Genomic DNA, 18,961 nt, shown 5'->3' on the forward strand with positions numbered 1-18,961 from the left:
GCACGGTACATTGTTTTATGCACGGTATACTGCTTTACGCACGGTTTACCGCTTTACGCACGGTATAATGCTATATGCACGGTTTATTGCTTTACGCACGGTACACTACTTTACGCACGGTACACTCCTTTACGCACGGTACACTGCTTTACGCACAGTACACTGCTTTACGCACGATATACTGCTTTACGCACGGTTTACTACTTTACGCACGGTTTACTGCTTTACGCACTGTTTCCTGCTTTACGCATGGTTTACTACTTTACGCACAGTACACTGCTTTACGCACGGTTTACTACTTTACGCACGGTTTACTACTTTACGCACGGTTTACTGCTTTACGCACGGTTTACTACTTTACGTACGATTTACTGCTTTACGCACGGTTTTCTGCAGGGTTTCCACACATAACAGCATCCTATAGGCCAGCAATATTGAATACAGATGGGGGGCAGCTAAAATAAATACAGTTAAATTTAGTTTTTTGTTGTAATAGATAATAATTAATAGATAAGAATAGATAAATAATTAGATTAAAGATTTGTAAATAAACTTTTTGTATATTTCATGACAAAATACAATGTAATTAATAGAGAAATCTGTTTCTTGCCCCCCATCTGAGCGTATGACATCATCAGATTCTAGGGTAACCAGATGTCCGTATTTAACCAGGACAGTCCCAGTTTTAAGTCCTGTGTCTCCTGTCCCAGCAGATTTATTTAAAACCAGTGATTTGCCCCAATTTTATACAAGAAATGTCCCACATGTCCCTGTTTTTGACCAGTTAAATCAAAATCAGGACTAAACTAAGACTAAACCAGGACAACATCAGGTCTAAACCAGGACTAAAACTCCCTATTTTTGCCTAATCTGGTCCCTGCCAACAATAAAGTGGAGCATAAAATGTCATTTGTGTAGCCAAAATACAGAAAATGACCTTAAGAAAAAGCGACAGAAGTCCCTCAAATTATGAGTGACATGCACAGACTGTATAAAAAATATATAAAAATGTATATATACAGTCTATGCTTACATGAGAATGCACAATGTTGCACGCTCTTTTCACAATTGTATTTATGCCAACCATCCCAACACCGGTGTGTCCCAGTTGAGAATTTTGAAAATCTTGTCACCCTATCTCATGGGCCTGTGTGTGTGTGTATGTGTGCATGCGTGTGTGTTTGTGTGTGTGTGTGTGTGTGTGTGTGTGTGTGTGTGTGTGTGTGTGTGTGTGTGTGTATGTGTGCATGCGTGTGTGTTTGTGTGTGTGTGTGCTGCAGGACTTTGTTACAGTGTAGTAGTGTAACTTCTACGCTGCATAGTTTATTTTCATCATTTTCAAAGAGGAAAAAAAAGTGATATTTCCCCCTACAAATGTACTCTGGTGACCAGACGTCCCTATTTCCCTGGGACAGTCCCAGTTTTGAGCCCTGTGTCCCCTGTCCCAACAAATTTATCCAAAACCATTGATTTGTCCTAGTTTTATACAAAAAATGTCCCAGGTGTCCCTATTTTTGACCAATGTGACACCTGCCAACAGTTTAGAGAGGCATACATTGTCACTTGTTTAGGTAAAATACAGAAAAGCTGCTTAAAAATGACTAAAACACAAAGAAAATGTGATTATACTGACTCGCATGTCATGAATGGGCCAAGTGCAGAACAATTTTCCTTAATTACGCACTTGTTTCACAATTTTATTATTACTAACCACCCCAAACCGAGACAGTCCCAGTTTTTGATTTTGAAATTCTGGTCACTCTAACCTCATATCGTCTAACCTCATCTCCATTCATTTGATCTATCATTTTGCATTGGCTACAACCTAATCATGCATATGCCAGAACCAATTGGTCCTTAGACTTTTCACATATAGGGTAATTTACAGTCTATAAAAGAAAAGATTTGGCCTTCCATCAGTACCATAAGATCTAAACTACGAGAAAGACTACAAGTTAAAACTAATGAAAGACTAACTGGACTATAGGCTTTTCTTGTTATAGCCTAATTATTTTGATCAAGGGCTGGGTTCAGATTACAACAAAAAGTGGAATAAAATGACTGACAATGTGTGTAAGTCCTTATTGTCCCATTATTGAAAAGACTTTGCTTTAGGCTATAGGTCCATCTCTTAACATTTTTTTAACTTTTACCTGTGTGCACTCTCTTTGCAGGGATCTTTGGCCAACGTCTGGAGGACACAGTGCAGTATGAGAAGAAGTTCGGGCCCCGGCTCGCTCCTCTTCTGGTGGAGCAGTGTGTGGACTTCATCAGGGAGAGGGGTCTGGATGAGGAGGGGCTGTTCAGGATGCCAGGACAGGCCAATCTGGTCAAAGATCTGCAGGAAGCCTTCGACTGCGGAGACAAGCCACTGTTTGACTGGTAATTAGTGTTATCATGATACTAACATTTCAACAAAATTTTATCTATAGGCCTATTCAATACTCATTTCAAATACCACAATATTAATAAACATATTCTTTTTTTAGTTTTTTTTTTTTTTTAGATTGTGTCTTTTTATGTATGTTATAATGTTGTTTCCTCATCACAAACATAGATCTACATCTCTATCATTTACCTCTACCTCTAAATGACATCACAAGGGTTTGTTTTGATGCAGACAGCCTAATAAATCAGGATTACTGAATGAAACAAAATACCTTTTTTTAGGAGGAGGTAACATCATTATAACATGACTGAAGCTCAAATTAATCAGTCTTGCATAAAATAGCACCTTTAATTAATGTTACAATGTGGTGTTATGCAAGTTCTGATGGACCATTCTAAAACTACACAGGAAAGGTCCATTTTTATATCTGTGTACTATTTTCATACTTGCTAGAATGAGCATCTCATTTTGATATATGTTTTAGTATCAATTCATTTTCAAACTTTTCAACATAATACATTCATTCAAACGGAGCTGTAATGTGCGCCTGTGTGTTGTGTGTGTGTTTATGCAATATAGTTTCCATGGTAATAATCCTCCAAGAGAAAATAGCACCTCAAAATGCACAGTCTCACTTACAGGGGAATATGTGAGCGTGACACATTTTAGCAGGTGAACAGCTGCAGAGACAAATATTTACAATATAATACATAAGAAAACTATTTCACATGTACCCACAGAACACATTTGACATTGTGAAAACAGCATTAGTACATGCCATAAAATAAACCAATGTATGGGCTATGTATGTACAAAAACAAGTGCACAAAAGTAATAAATATCTGAAAGGCACACTATGCATCCTTTCTGGCGGAAGGTTCGCGATCTGCTTGTTTCCATGGAGATGTTATTGCTTTGTCCAGGATATTCCTCAATTTGGCATTTAACTGTCTAGCATATATGAAATTTCAGGTGTTCAAAAATAGATTGTGAAACATGCATTTTTACTGTGAGCCCTGGATTATTATTATTATTATTATTATTATTATTATTATTATTATTATTATTATTATTATTATTATTATTATTATTTATTATTATTATTATTATTATTATCAGTTGTTGTAGTAGTAGTAGTAATGGTAGTAATAGTAATATTAGTACTATTATTATGTTGTGTTCTCATCTGAAACTCAGCAATAAAGTCTCACTTCCACATATAACCCTGAACCAGTCTTCTTACTAACGCATTGCCCTCATTGTCTTGCAGTAACACAGATGTCCACACGGTGGCGTCCTTGCTAAAGCTGTATCTCCGTGAGCTGCCAGAACCGGTCATTCCATTCTCCAAATATGAAGACTTCCTCACGTGTGCACAGCTGTTGGCCAAAGATGAGGAGGAGGTACGAAGAATGCACTGGAAACTATTTCACTGAGCTATAAGCATATGGATTTGGTATTGTAATAATGTTAAAGACCGTTTTCTGTATTTAGGGTGTCCAGGAGCTCGGGAAACAAGTCAGTAATCTACCTCTACCCAACTTTAATCTGCTCAAGTACATATGCAAGTGAGTGCAGTAATAATACAGATACATAACTCTTCTATCATGCAGTTTAGACATGGTTTTCTTTTCGTAGGTTCCTTGATGAGGTGCAGTCCCACTGTAACGAGAACAAGATGAGTGTCCAGAACCTCGCCACAGTATTTGGACCAAACATCCTTCGACCCAAGATGGAGGACCCGGTCACCATCATGGAAGGTAAAGTATGGGTAAATAGAACGAGTGAAAGGAGCAGGTATAAACAAACAGTCAGCAGTGAAAACTATCTTCATCTCTTATTGAGGAATACTTATGCTAAAATCTCATTTACATATTATTACATTTCTTCCATTGATTTGCACTTTTACTTTTATACAATATAAAAAAACACTGTTAAATGATACATAAAAAAATAATAATAATACAGATTTAAGATTTAAAATTAAGATGTGTTTAAGCTGGGATAGGCTTGTGATTTCAGTTACAGTTATGGTCATTGTTCTAATCAATAATCGGTTCATGCACACATAAATGCTTCCTTGAGTGGAAAGGTAGATTGTGGATTGTACCTTTCTACTTGTAGAAAGGTACAAGTAGAAAGTCTATTTCTGTGAGAAACATCACCTTTAAAGTGATAGTATGAAACTTTCTGGAGGTGGCATGTCACCTTTATCAGTCCATGAAAATAAAAAGTTACAACCATACACATATTCTCCATGGAAATAGGTGCAATTTATTCCATACTGTGGAATATAGTAGTTAAAGGAACAATATTTCCATGGAAACAAGCAGGAGGAGGCCGTCCTCCAGGCCAAATAAAGAATCAGGTTTGTGGAGATGTCACAATGTCTCACTTTAAATTGGCATGCTTTTCTATGTGCAAAAACACATTCTCAGTGAAAAACATGCAAGAAAATTTTTATTTCATTGTTTTATTTGCTTCATTTTAGGCACGCTTATGCCCTACTTTCTTTTAAAGCAAATGTTAATTGTTTAAATAATCATGATTTCAAATATGATTTGAATAATCAAGATTATTATTTTTTCCATAATGGAGTAGCCCTAAACTGTAGTATATTTATTTCAAACTCTCGAAGGAGGAAGTATTTTAACTGTGGCCCTTGGTTCTAACTTGTTCTTAGCTCACAAACCCTTTCACACGTCTCTAGTTTTCACATGAATCACTTTTTTCATGCACAGCCATCCCACTCTCATCTGAAAACATGATGCCAACATATGAGTCTCTTTCCTATGAGTTTGAAAATGTAGTGTGGGGTTAGTGGAGTGAAAGTGGATGCAGACAGCCCACACAGTCTAACCTGTCAAGTGCTACTTTTACAATATTCTCTTTTTTGCTAAAAACTTTTTTCCTCTCTCCAGGCACATCTCTGGTCCAGCACCTGATGACCGTCCTGATCCGGGAGCACAAGCGCCTGTACTCAGGGAGAGATCAGGAGTCCCTCACCGTTCCCCCGACCACCACAGACCTCCCCCCTCACCAGCTCCACCATCGCAGCTTAGGAGCCTGGATATCCGAAGAGGACCTCCACAACTGCCCCGTGTCCAACCTGCCCGACCAGGACTGCCAGAGCGACGCCTCCTCTCTGGACGCCAAGCTATGCGCCGCCGTAACCCCCGTACAGACCCCCAACCCGGGCCCCAAAGTCAGTAAGGGGGAGACGGTGATCAGTCCAAGCAAGCAAGCCAAAACCATGCCATCTTGGAAGTATTCGTTCAAAAGTTCTTCAGCTCCTCGCGCGCAACCTCAGCCTAAATCAGGATCTGTGGCGGATGCTAGCAGCGTATCTTCTGGAGGAGGAGGTGGAGGTAGCAGTGGGAACTGGCTCATGAACGGACTGTCTTCTCTGAGAGGTCACCGGAGAACTTCTTCTGGAGAACGTTCAACGCGTGATCGGGATTCTACGGGTTCTTCGCAAAGACTCTCCACTTACGATAACGTCACGTCCTCTTCGAGTATGGGCAGCGTTCCGAGCGTCGCGAGCACACCCTGGTCTACCTCATCGTGTGAAATTTCCATGCCGGATTCAGGAAGCAGCGATCCGTCGGGAGGAGTGAGCGTCGGAATCGTGAGCGGGAACGGAGAGAAAGGGGACTGGATGGACAGTCAAAGGGACCCGAGCTCGGAGCCAGACAGCTGCGAGGCCATGGAGTTGTGCAGCAGCAGCGCCCCCTGCAGTGAGAATGGGAACATGGCGGGGGCGGTTCCGGTGCCGTCCATAATCATGTCCGAAGAGGGGGAGGAGGTGAACGGGACACTCGGCAGTCTGGTGGAGGGGCTCAAGGAGGAGCTGAGGAAACAGAGGGCCAGCTATGAGGCACGCATCCAGAAGTAAGTCATGTTACACTCACTTGAATGGCTGTGTAATGTGGGCTGGGCAAGAAGTAAATGAAATAAAATACTGATAGTGCTATTAATATATAGGCAGTACATCAGTAATAGTAGTCGTGATACTTCTTTATCATATTGCCAACACTCGTATAATCAAATATGCACTTACAGTATGTCCTTCTCTCTGATGTAACAATATGAAGCTAATTTACTTCATTTACTCATTTTTGGGATTGTTAAGCAATACATTTGAAACACTGACATTCAATGTTTACTATTTAATGACTGAATAATATAAACTGAGAACCTTCATACTACAAGGTAAATCCATAATCTATTGTTAATATATGTCAGTGTGATGACTTTTACATTGTTTACATGAGTCAATAGTCAACAAGCAGTGAATTACCACTTTCAAAAGTATTGAGTCTGTGGTGCCTAATACATTTATTTTGAAACATTTTATTGGGACATGATATCAGTAATGTAGTGGCCATTGCCATACCATCTTGTCAGTGATGATCTGGTTTAATTTAAGAAGCTAAGCAGAGTTGGCCCTGGTTAATATGTGGATGGGAGACCACTGGGAATACCAGGTGTCATAGTAGAGCAGCAATGGCTCCAGTGAAAACTGTTGTGTTGTTGTTTGCTTCTTTCAGTCAGGGCAGTTGTGGCTGTTATAGTAACTTACCACCACAGAGAGTGGAGTGAATCAACAATGCACAAAAATGTAAAGACACTTTGACCTGGAAAAGTGTTAAAGGTTGTGTAGAGGATTTTCCAAGGAACGAGAAATACAGCGACTGTTTGTCCTTTTTCAAATGTTGCGCATGCGTGAAACCACCCCCCCTCCCCCACAGCTCCCTACGTAGAAACGCCTCCTCCCACCTCCTCCTTACGCCAGAAACAGGTTTGTTTACAGCCGGTGCTCTGCACATGACTTGTAAACAACTAACTACAGTGTTGGTTAGGCAAGGTGGAGAAGTGAGGAGCGGGGGGAGGGGGTGTGCGGACGAGAAGTGAGGAGCAGGGAGAAGAGCGGAGCAGGGAGCAGGGAGAGGAGAGAGGAGAGGGGAGCGGTGCGTGGAGATTCTGTGCCCGGAGAAGTGAGGAGCAGGGGGAAGAGCGGAACGGGCAGCGGGGAGAGGAGCAGGAAAGGGGTGCAGAGAAGGTTGCGCGGAGATTCAGTGCGAATGAACTAGCTACAACACGCAGCAGCAAGCGGACTCTTTCTTTGCCTTGAAAATTACGTTTTCAGACATAGGATATCGCTTTCGTGTCCTGAAAAACGTTTGACTAGCTCTTGGAAATAAAGTACGTTTTCATAATAAGCAGAAGTGACCTGTCCAGGAGTAATTTGGCGACCAGTGCGTCAGTCTTTAGACCCTGCGTCTGCTTCAGTTGCGCCATCGCTGGAATGAATCTTCAAGAATCACCTTAGTTTGGCTTCGCTGCTTTTCCCCTTGTCTTCTTCTTTCAGCAATCTCAAAAACAGACTTTCTTTTGCGGCGAACTGCTCCTGGATTCTTGTCTGCCATTGCAACAAACTTTGTGCTAACTGCGAGGAAGATATAGGTCAAAAAAAGCCGCTAAGAACTGTTGCGTTGGTGGAGTAAACAGCGTCTGTGCGGCTTGCGTCTGTGGACTGCGTGGCAGGCGTACGTAAACCACGTACCGGCGGCGCGCAGGCAAGTCAGTTACGCTAGAAACATAGGGAGCTTGATTGACAGCCTGTCAGCTAACAGATAACGAGGCAGTGTCGTTATCTATTGGCAAATGTTTAGCCCCACCACGTCCAGAGTTGATGAATTTTTATTCTCTTTTTTTTGGTCATCATAATTACAAGGCTACTGCACCTCTATAATGCTATCATTGACAACTTGAAACAAAAAAAAATCCTCTATACAACCTTTAAGTAAAACTAATGCATTATTATTCTTAATAAAATTCCAGGTATTGTCCAAACCTTTGATAAGGCAACAGTTTTACCCCGGGCATAAACTGTCCATTGGGGTATATTCAGAGTATTTCATAATTGCTAATTGCATGTCCTCTTCTCTTTGTCTTGCCTGTGTCAGGTTGGAGGAGTCCAGTGCAGCTCTTTGTTCCCAAATGGAGCGTTTGGAGCAGGAGATGGAACAAGAGCGTAAGAAGCAGCGTATGCTGGAGATCAAACTGAGGAACTCAGAGCGCGCACGAGAGGACGCCGAGAACCGCAACCGCCTCCTGGAGAAGGAGATGGAGGACTTCTTCTCCACACTGGGAGACCTGGCCCTGGGTGCGAGGACTAGTGACATTTAACCACAGCCCTGGAGGGTTACAACAGGGCGGATATTCCATTTGAGAATCAGGGCATTCCTTCATAAAGACACTATGGACATGTTTCCCATGGTGCAGTGCTTCAGTTAACAGCACTAAATAAAGACATGTCTTATTCATTGGATTAGCAGCATTTATCCCCAGGTTTGTTTAGTCAAATCTGTCTGAACCTTTTACAACCACTTGCAATGATGTGAATACACTGTGTGAATAGTTGTGTTGTGTTGGATGCAAGTGAATGGCATTTAGTATTTCTCTTGGCTCATCCTAACACTTTTAGGGGTTAAATATGTGGTACATAAGAAGCAATGCTCAGCTAGGTATGTGTGTCAGATAAAATTACAATATTAAACAAAAGTCTAATTATACATTATAAACAAAGCAACATTGTGTTATTGTACATATCTTAATATGATACAGGGCTCCAATTGGGAATTAAACTACTGTCAGTAATATGCAAGAACAATGAGAAACAAGTGTCTAGGAACAAAGCATTTGGAATTTTATTTGACTTTTGTACAGCATCAAAGAACCACTTACAACCATACTTAATAGATCTGGTACTGTTCTTTTTCACTTACCAAAACACAACAAAGTATTATGTATCTTGTCATAGCATCCATAAGATTTAACTGTGTTTTGTTGTATAAGTATTGATTATACCTTAACCCCCTTAACTCATATTTGGAGCTTCAACTTTCTATATGCAATATCTGAGGACTTTTCCCATTTAGTAGCTATAGTTTGTTCCACATTGTTAAAGGAACTGTATGTAAAATTTAGATTTTAAATGTCATAAACATGACCTATCTGTGTTTCCAGGTAAGAGTTGTTCAAACAAAATTTAAGTTTTACTGAATAATTCTAATGCTGATTTATTCTTGATTACAAAAACATTGTAATTAGCAAGCAGAATGAGCCTCACATGAGTCTCTCATTTGGGTTGCCAGTTTCAAAGCAGAATTCCAGCTGGTTTAAATCTAAAATGCCACTCTCTGATCTGAATGGTCAGTACCTTAACCCCAGCACCTGCAGTCAGTCATGAGTCAGTGCTAGTGCAGCCTCTGCAGCTCAGTGAGAGAGTTCTGGAGGTTCTGAGATTTCACATGAGGCAGGTCCATATACTGAAAATGAGAAACACTTGTATGTGTCCTCTATCTGCAGGTTTAGGTACTTTCAAACCAGGTTCAGCTGTGACTGTAGTATCTTTATAAAGCATTAAAAGTGCAGGCTACATACTGTTCCTTTAGCTCCCATGCAAAGGTCCACATTTTACATCGTTCTAAAACTCACAGAGAGCAATTTTTTTCAACAGTTCACCTGTAAAATGTGCTTGTATGTTATTCTGTAACATTATAATTGTACAGTATTCATCCAGTCCTTATTTCACCTCAAGCATTTAATAAGATCACGTCTCGGGCTTGTAGTGCCTCTTTCAACACTGTCCACGACTTCCTGCTCCCTCATGTCCATAACTTTGATGTAAAACCACTTGTCAGAGGACTCACAGTCACTTTCTATACCAAAGCAGGACCGCCTCAGCTGTTCTCTCTCACTAAGCCTGGACGCCATGTTGACTTTGGCACACCACTGCTGACCACTGCCCTCAAAAACAATGGAGTTTCCTGGTCGTGCCTTTCTGGGAAGTGTTTTTACATAGGAAAAAGTAGTGTTGCTAATCTGCCGCTAACTTAAGCCAAGTAAAGTGTGTATTTGTCCAAGAATTGGGACTGGGGCTGCATTGTTTTCAATTTTTAATATGAAGAAGTAAGAACTGTGGCATGACCGGTGGCAAACTTTGAGAATTGTGAAACTGAATGGAAGTTTTGAAACTGGAATGTATTATTGAAGTGAATGTAATGTGTTGGTGAAACTAGTCCTACAAAAAGAAAATGTTTTTTACTGCACTGCTCAGGTTTGCTCCAGCAGTCATGATGGATTGGGGATTTTTCACTTGAAAGATTTTTGAGCAACTGTTCAACTATTCTTTAAAGGTGCACTGTGTAACGTTTCTGATAAGGGATGTACCACCTGGATGTGTATATAGACATAGGGCTTTGTCTGGAATATGTCAGAGTGTAGCAGGTATTTTTATGGCTTAAAGAAGGGGTCTCCAACCTGTAGATCTCCATCCCCTTCAAAGTATCTCGCCATGGGATTTCTGAATTATACATATTGCGCTGAATAACTCAAATTTGATTGATTAAATGCCTATTTTCTTTGTAAACATATAATTTTGATGCCTAATTTTGTGCACTGATAACTAGACAATGGGTTATATTTTATAGACATCCAACTGTACCTCATTTTCAGCTCACCATTTCTGGCGACCGCTAAAATTAGTCGCTCTCTGGCATTTTTGTTTTACATAACGTAGCTCACAGGAAAAAAAAGGTTGGAGACCCCTGGCTGAAAGCAATGGGCCACCTCTCATGTGACTTGAATGTGCCAGACTGTGGAACATTCCAGACAAAGCAAAGCAACATCTTCACGGAGGCAAGCAGGAGGCACACCTTCCTCTACAAATAGTTACACAAAAGCTCTTTAATATATCTCATATTTGGCCTTGCATGTCATAATGAGGTTTATATTGCTGATCTAGAAACGTTTAAGCTAAAAATTGTTTTTTGATGGCATTTTATACTCAAAAAATATTTTACTGATGCAAACTGGCACATAGATTTCTGTTTCCAAGCTCCCACATACAAATAGACTCAAGTGTATTCATAGATCCATATTATAGCTGCCTACATTTTGAAGCAAATTTCTAGATTTTAGGATTTTATGTTTCCAGCTTATACATAGACCACTGTTTACTTGTTAGTCCTACTTAGTACCCTTATAAGTGACTCTGAACTGCTGAACTTTCACAGAAAACACAAAAAGCCATTTTATAATATTTGTATGTAGTCACTCTGCAGCCACACCTTCCTCTCGGGACTAACACTGAACTAATGTGTCTTACTGCATTGCTGATCTGTGGTGCTTATTTATTATTTATTACACTGTACTGAACGGACATGTATGAGAATAAAAGTGATGATGGTCTATTTGTTTTTTGTTTGTTTTTTTTAAAGAATGACCATGACAACCATTACAAGTGTATTCCATTTATTTGCAGTTTTACATGTACTTATTTTTTTTCTCCAAGAGGTGGCATCTTCAGATCCCAGTGCATGGATTCTAGTAGTGCACTTGTTTGTGGGTCGCGGTTTTCATCAACGCGCCGATCCAGGAATTCTTAAAACTAACTTGCATGGCTGGATTCACTAGCAAACATTACAAACCAGCACCGTACATATAGTGATTTCATGTATTTACGCATCTTTTCTTATTTATTAACATTATTATAGCCTACCCAGTCGTAAAGGTTGGCGCTGGGAAGTATCGTCGAGCGGATCAGTTGTGATTGGCTGTTTTGAAAAAAAGAGGAGGGTATCACAGGTTTAACAGGAAATCAGTCAGTTATTGTTTTAAAAAGTTTTCATATTACTTTAGCAAACTTCAAAAGGCACTGTACCTGACTTTTACAGCACGGGTTTTCACATTTTTAACATACAGTGGTCCCTCGTTTATCGCGGGGGTTAAGTTCTAAAAATAACCTGCGACAGGTGAAATCTGCCAAGTAGTCACCCTTATATTTTACAATTATTTTATCTGTTAAGGCTATAAAAACATCTCACCACGCACTTTATACACTTTTCTCAGACAGGACATCCTTCTTAAAACTTATTGCTGCTGTCGTCCTTTTGTCATTTTGTAACAAACCGAAGATTCACTTATTCCGTAATGGAGCCCTATAGCGCAGAGTCCTGTACGGGTCAGTTTTTGGAGACCCGCACCCGTGCAGTACAGCACCGCACGTGCCCGTTAATCTGAGATTATATCAAACTTTTGCGCTGCGCCACAGACTGAACCAAAAATAAACCAGGACTCACCCAGGACTAACCTAGGACTGATTCCAGGACTGAAGAGGAGGACTAAACCAGGACTGAAATAGGATTAAAACAGGACTGAACCAGAACTCACTGTCGGGACAGGCTCGGAGGTGACCATAGAAAGAATCGGCTCAGAGCTCCACACCTCACGGAGCTAATCGCGGCAAATGCCCAATCGCGCTTTGCGGACACACTGCTCAGGGTTCTCTCTCTTAAGTCCAAGATTAGTCCTGGTTTAGACCTGGTGCTGTCCTGGTGCAGTCCTGGTTTAGTCCTGGTTCGCCAGTGTGTAATCACTAACCGCCCGCATACCCGCCCGTAATCAGGACGCAGGGGGAGGAACGCAATGCACCTTCATATGCTGTAAAAAAAAAAAAAAAAAAGGCATGCAAAACAGCATTAAAAAAAGAAAAATCAGCGAAACAGCAAAACGTGACCTGCGATATAGCGAGGGACGACTGTATTTGCAGTGGTCCAAAGTTATTCCAAATTATTCACCACGATGAGTTTATGAGCTCTTTTCTCAACTTTCAGAAACCAGCTAGCATGACAACAGTACAATTCCTTAAGAACAGCTTTTACAGTACATCTAATGGGACAAAATAAATTTTGTACTTTTACACACACAAAAAAAAAAATTAGGTACAGCTCCTTAATACGTTAATGCTTGAAGGAATGGAGTCAGTCAGCTTTTTAGCCAATCACAGCCAAGTGTCCCTCCGGTCGATACATTCTAGCGCCATCCAGGTAATCTATTGGCTAGAACTCTGCACAACCGTTTTGAGCCTAGCCAGTAGATTTCTAAAGCTGGTAAGACTGAATACATATTGATTATTATTGACAAGTCTTAGAGATAAAATCAGATCTTATTCTTAAAAAAAGGAAAACATGGATTGACAGTACCAAACATTTTACCTTCAGGATACACCTAACAGGCTAGGCCCATGACACAACTAGCACAGTTTTCTGAAGGTATTGCACATTTAGTTAAAAAGTCAAAAGTAAAAACCAAAAAAGAAAAAAAAAAAAATACATAGAACAATTCTCTCTTACTGAAGCATACATAACGTACAAAACTAGAAGTCTGTTGAAACAAATAGTACACTTTCAAATAAATAAATAATGGAATCTGTTATTCACACATCTTGTTTGTTTTTCCGTGAAGCTAATTGCTAACCGCTAAAGCTAATTCTGCACGCGGAGGTGGTATTTTTTTTTGGTTTTTTTTTTTTAGAAGCGCGAGGTAGTTCATCAAAGTCGACTCAACTCCCTGTCACGTGGTTCGGAGACGCGGTCAATGCGAAACGAATGAGATACAGCCAACTCCAATTACAATGGGAACAACTTAAGAGCACTTCAGACGACAAAGTGGATTATGCGATCGACTTTAGCTAGCAAAGCCTAATTTACAGTACTATACCGCTGAACTATGGCCCTGTTTAGATCTGTGCAGTCTTTAAACACGCACTGTGTAACTTTTCCAGTGAAGGGTCTGCTTGTCGTCATGGTTACTCATTTGCCTGGAATGTTCAACGGCATGGCGTCGTCAATGCTTAACAAATACCTTGAAAACTAGATTACAGTGAGCGGGGTGGCCTCTGCATAGACCTGATCTGTAATTTGGCCTGTTGGCGTCACCCGCTTGTCTTCACGGAGGTAGCTAAGTTTAATGCCATACTGTGGAACCTTCTAGGCAGTCTCCACGGAAATAAGCTGGTAGTAAACCCATCGGTAAAGAAAAGTTACATAGCTAAAGTAAATATTGTGTGCAATTTTTAACAATTCCAAAACCACTTTTTAAACTAATGAGAATTAGATGTCAGAGTAGTAGCCGTTTGTTGTCATGGAAGTTTCAGATAAAAATACAGAAAATTGAAATGTAAAAAATAACAAAGGTTGCACCGTAAAAAGTTTAAAAACACAAGAACGCACAAATCAGCTGAATGATATTTACAACTAGTGAAGTGACGGTTATTTTAGCCACCCGTGCTAACTGCTAGCTTTTACTATCCATTTATAGTGTTGTATACCTTTAATATTCCTTTAGCTAACCAAGCTAGTTGCTAATGAAAATGCTAATTAGCGGATAACTAATAACTAAAGAGCAACAACAGTCTACAAGAAAAAATTGCTATTTATGCATAGGCCTAATTAAAGATTTGTGCTTTAGTGTAAAGAAAATTTACAAAAAAAAAATCAAAAATAAAAGTCTAAATTAAATAATACCAAAAATAAATGTTATATTCAGTATCAAGTAAATTATACACCCTGTTAAACATAAGGTATAATATTGCGTCATATATGGCTATGGGTACATCTGCCACTTTCTACCAGCTATGAAATCAAATATTTAACAATTTCATGTTCAAAAAAATATGAAAAAATATATGAAAAAAATAATAATAATTTACTGAAATATAACATTTATCACAAATTTAAAAAAATAAAAAATGGTGCAACCTAATAATTATAGTTGCGGTAATTCCCCTTTAAGTGATAATAATCTTTGTAAATTTACATATTTGGCAAAAAAAAGAAATTCTTTCAATGCAGCTCAAAACTACAGCAATCACTACCTTTAAGCACGTCTTAGCCTCAATATAGATAAGGAAAATATATTATCATCGGCTTAGTGGATACCTCATTAGTTATAAATAGTTGTATTATTTTGTTAGTATTTCTGTCAATAAGTCAACCAGGCCTTCTCCAAATTCCACAATACTGACTTACTACGCCGTTTTGACAATGTTCATACCTCTCAGTCACAAATACCTGTCAACTCATACTTGACACTTTGATGAACTGCCTTTGCTCTTAAAACTACTTAAAGGACCCATATTACAGCATTTTCTGATCTGTTATGTTGTTTCCTGATCACAAACATACTCTGAGTTGTGTTTTGTCTCATTCAGACACTTTTAATACACAAACCTTGCATATTTAGGCTGTGTTCTTCTCTCAAACGGAAATATGAAGTGGTAAGAATCATTTGGATAATTTCAGCTCTGGATTTTCCAATCTCTACTGAAGTTAAAGTAAAAGGAAGGTGTTGAAAACTTGAAAACTACCGCTTCATGCATCACAAGATGGAACAGAACATTTTGAGCTTTGAAGATATAGACAGAATAATAATAAATTGGTTACTCAAATATGTGTAAATGAAACAAAACACAACTCCAGGTAAGTTTTCGATGAGGTAACAACATTCTAATATGCTAAAAGCTCACAGGAGTCAATTTTGCGTAATATAGGACCTTTAAAATACGCCATCCTCCTATCCCTTTCCGACATACCCTGAAAGACAATCTTCTCCAATCATAGGGACAAATCAGAACAAGTAGAAAAATATACAATACGTTTTTCGACACAACCCGAAATGAGAACTTCCAACCAACTTAGGAATGAATTTAAAACAGGCACTTTACCATTCCGAGCAAAAATCATCACTATTATTGCATACAAGATAAAATAGTTCCAAATAGTTGTGTTACAAATTTATGCTAGGATTAAATCCCAAGCAGGATCGATTCCAAATTTCAGAATGACTAATACTGGATCTGAAAAGCAGCCATTTCGTTCGCTGCTGAATCGCCAAAACCTCTTCAGAAATCATCGCATTCACGTATTCTCAAAATCACCTACTTGAAGCACATTCTACTCAAAAGCCACCACGTTTTACAACCTCACAAAATCCATTAAATCTGACTTTTAAAAAATCGTTTCAAAATAACACATTCTAATTTCCTCTTTCTTTTACATTGCCTCGCTGTCAAACCACTCCGCCGGCATCTTTTCAGTCATTTCAGTCTCTCACCAAAACGTCACTTCGCCTGCCACAAATATATTTACTTATATATTAAAGCACTTCGACTCCACAAGACGATCATCGGCAAAACTATGCAATCCCTCTTTGTAAATATCTATTCCCTCACCACATACGCATTCAGAACTTTCATTTCGATAGATTGAATTTTAACAATGTGAAAAGTGGTTTGACAATATAAGTATGTTGTGTATATATAGTAGTATGGTGTTCAACAAATTTTGGACATGTTTCAGAAAAATGGCTGACAGGAAGATGCTTGGTCTCAGATTGAATTTTACCATGTTGTGAAGAATCAACATAAAACTGAATGTTAAGTAAAAATGACTACAAAAATGGAAATTAAGAAGAAATTAATTAAGAAATTAATTGTGTATAAATTCTACATTCATTATGAGTTAGTACTGTCACAATACTAACATTTCAAACTCAATTTTCAATAGTAAGGAAGCACCGATTCTGGTGCTACAATTACAATAAAAACAAACTGATTTAATCTTGAAAATGACAATCTATTGTCTAAATATTAGGGGTGTAAGGATATCAAAGTCTCACAATAAGATATCGTCACGGTTTGAACCTCACGGTACAATATTTATTGTGATATCGTGGGAAAGCTCACGATATGGTGGGGAGGCTCACGATTAAGGATGTAACAATATCCAAATCTCTCAGTGCGATATTTTCATGATATACATCTCACGATATTTTGTGGAGGCTAAACAAAACTTAATATGCTACTTTTTCCTCTTCAAATGCCTTGACAAGACTTAATCCAAAGAACTAAGACTTCAAAGTGCTTAGAACTGTTATTTCTTCATGTAGTCTACACTGACATGGAGCAAAGGATCATGGTCTATGTAGTTCCCTCTGGTTTTTTTTTTTTTTAAGAAATTGCTGCACCATAACTCTTAATTTAAGCAAAGAGACTTGTAATTTGATATACTGTGATGGTCCACGATATTGTTGTGATGAACTGGGAAGATACGATATCACAATATTTCGGTTATTGTTACATCCATACTACATTTTTTTATATATTACAATGCATGTAATCCCTTAGTGGTCCGAGTACGTTCTTAGTGGTCCATGGGAGTATACTAGTCTATGTGCTCTTATACTTGTTCTGATACAGCTTAAGATCATTCTAAAACTGTTCAGGAAAGGCTCATTTCTGTCCTGTGCATGTGACTTAAGTATCGATATCTGCACAAATGAGTATCTAGTATCGATACTCGTTTTAGTATTGATTAGTATCTGATTTTCTATACTTTTGACAACCCTATTATGAGGTACAGTTTTACAGTAGCAATAATGGTACGTACCATTTAAGAAATTCATGTTAAAGGAACTACTTCATGATTACAATTGGAACTGGAGCATTGGAACTGTGTTATGTAAGAAAGAAACAAGACTATCAATTCCACTAAAAACATTAATGATATGTAAAAATACGAGCTTCAGTCTGAGACCATAACTCAACATGTGTCTAATTTTCCTGACGTTCATTTTGCTGAAACCGAAAAATGTCCAAACCTGACACAGTATGCATGAATCACCAAACTTGGCGTGATATCACCAAGGGAGAACTATTCATCATTCTGTCAGTTCAGTTTCAATGGCTCTCCACACTCAATGATAAATCTACCTCTACCATAGAATCTGTACAAACATAATCTACAATTGTATGGCAAATTGTAAAAGTAGTAACAACAACAACAACAACAAAAAGATCACATAATTTTGTTTACAATTATTTCCTTAGATTCTCTTCGGTTAGTACAAACCGAAATGTGGTAAAATCATAAAAGTTCTCATCTTAGGTTCCAAAAGTATTAAAGAAACACTTATAATAACTAAACATTATAAAGCATTAATTGTTTACACATAAAATGAGAGCATATTATATAGAATTTAAAATGATTATTACCATCTCAAATATTGGGAATAATGGTCTTAAATTAGTAACTTTCCAATCTTGCTTAATGCCAAGTAGTGTGTAGTGATTATAATGTGTTTCCAAATAACAATGTCATAATAAATTACAGCTCAAAGAAAATAAGTTTAGAAAAAAAGACTAAAATTTAAAATCTCAAAACAAAAATGGAAAAGTCTCATTAGAAAAAGATTTCTTAAACAGCTATATGTCTAACGCTATTCTACTGAAGACAAGCACAGAGGAGGAGGGAGGAGGGGTTTGCTAGGGGGTGGGGCTTAGAAGGCGTAAAAGTTTTCCACCGGGGAGCGAGGTCCTGCCGGAGGACCAGGAGACGAGTCCATGATAGTCGTGTGCAGCAGCCCTGGGGCCTCTGGCTGTAGTAGCAGCAGCAGCAGGGGGCGGAGAGCTAACCCTTTTATTAGGGTCCCGCCCATCAGGGAGGGGGTCACAGGTCAGGGAGGAAGAGGGGGATCATGTACAAGGAGATGCTGGTGGCTGCGGGAGGCTGCCGCTCACTGCTGCACTTGTGCTGTGATCAGATACAGGAGAAAAGAAGTCAAGGTGCAATACATATAGTGCCAAAACAAACATGGTGGGAGAAATGAAAACAATGGCACAAATCAGTAAGCTTACACCAGAAACATCATGAGAAATACTGGCAA

The 18,961-nt window shown here is 38.9% G+C and overlaps 2 protein-coding genes across 2 annotated transcripts in view; one reads left to right on the plus strand and one right to left on the minus strand.

The window, feature by feature from the left end:
* Positions 1-8,581, plus strand: part of si:dkey-191m6.4 (rho GTPase-activating protein 22) — a 50,573-nt gene extending 41,992 nt beyond the window's left edge. Inside the window, exons 5-10 of the mRNA XM_020924395.1 lie at positions 2,175-2,382; positions 3,660-3,792; positions 3,884-3,957; positions 4,028-4,149; positions 5,311-6,280; positions 8,359-8,581. Coding sequence (XP_020780054.1) covers positions 2,175-2,382; positions 3,660-3,792; positions 3,884-3,957; positions 4,028-4,149; positions 5,311-6,280; positions 8,359-8,581 — 1,730 coding nt within the window. The remainder of the gene's footprint in view (positions 1-2,174; positions 2,383-3,659; positions 3,793-3,883; positions 3,958-4,027; positions 4,150-5,310; positions 6,281-8,358) is intronic.
* A 3,112-nt stretch (positions 8,582-11,693) lies between these two features.
* Positions 11,694-18,961, minus strand: part of mapk8b (mitogen-activated protein kinase 8b) — a 37,976-nt gene continuing 30,708 nt past the window's right edge. Inside the window, exon 12 of the mRNA XM_020924412.2 lies at positions 11,694-18,828. Coding sequence (XP_020780071.1) covers positions 18,812-18,828 — 17 coding nt within the window. The 3' untranslated portion in view covers positions 11,694-18,811. The remainder of the gene's footprint in view (positions 18,829-18,961) is intronic.

The sequence above is a fragment of the Boleophthalmus pectinirostris genome, unplaced genomic scaffold (genome assembly GCF_026225935.1).
Source record: "Boleophthalmus pectinirostris isolate CB_2022bp ecotype Guang Dong unplaced genomic scaffold, ASM2622593v1 HiC_scaffold_14, whole genome shotgun sequence".
In the NCBI taxonomy this organism is placed as follows: domain Eukaryota; kingdom Metazoa; phylum Chordata; class Actinopteri; order Gobiiformes; family Gobiidae; genus Boleophthalmus; species Boleophthalmus pectinirostris.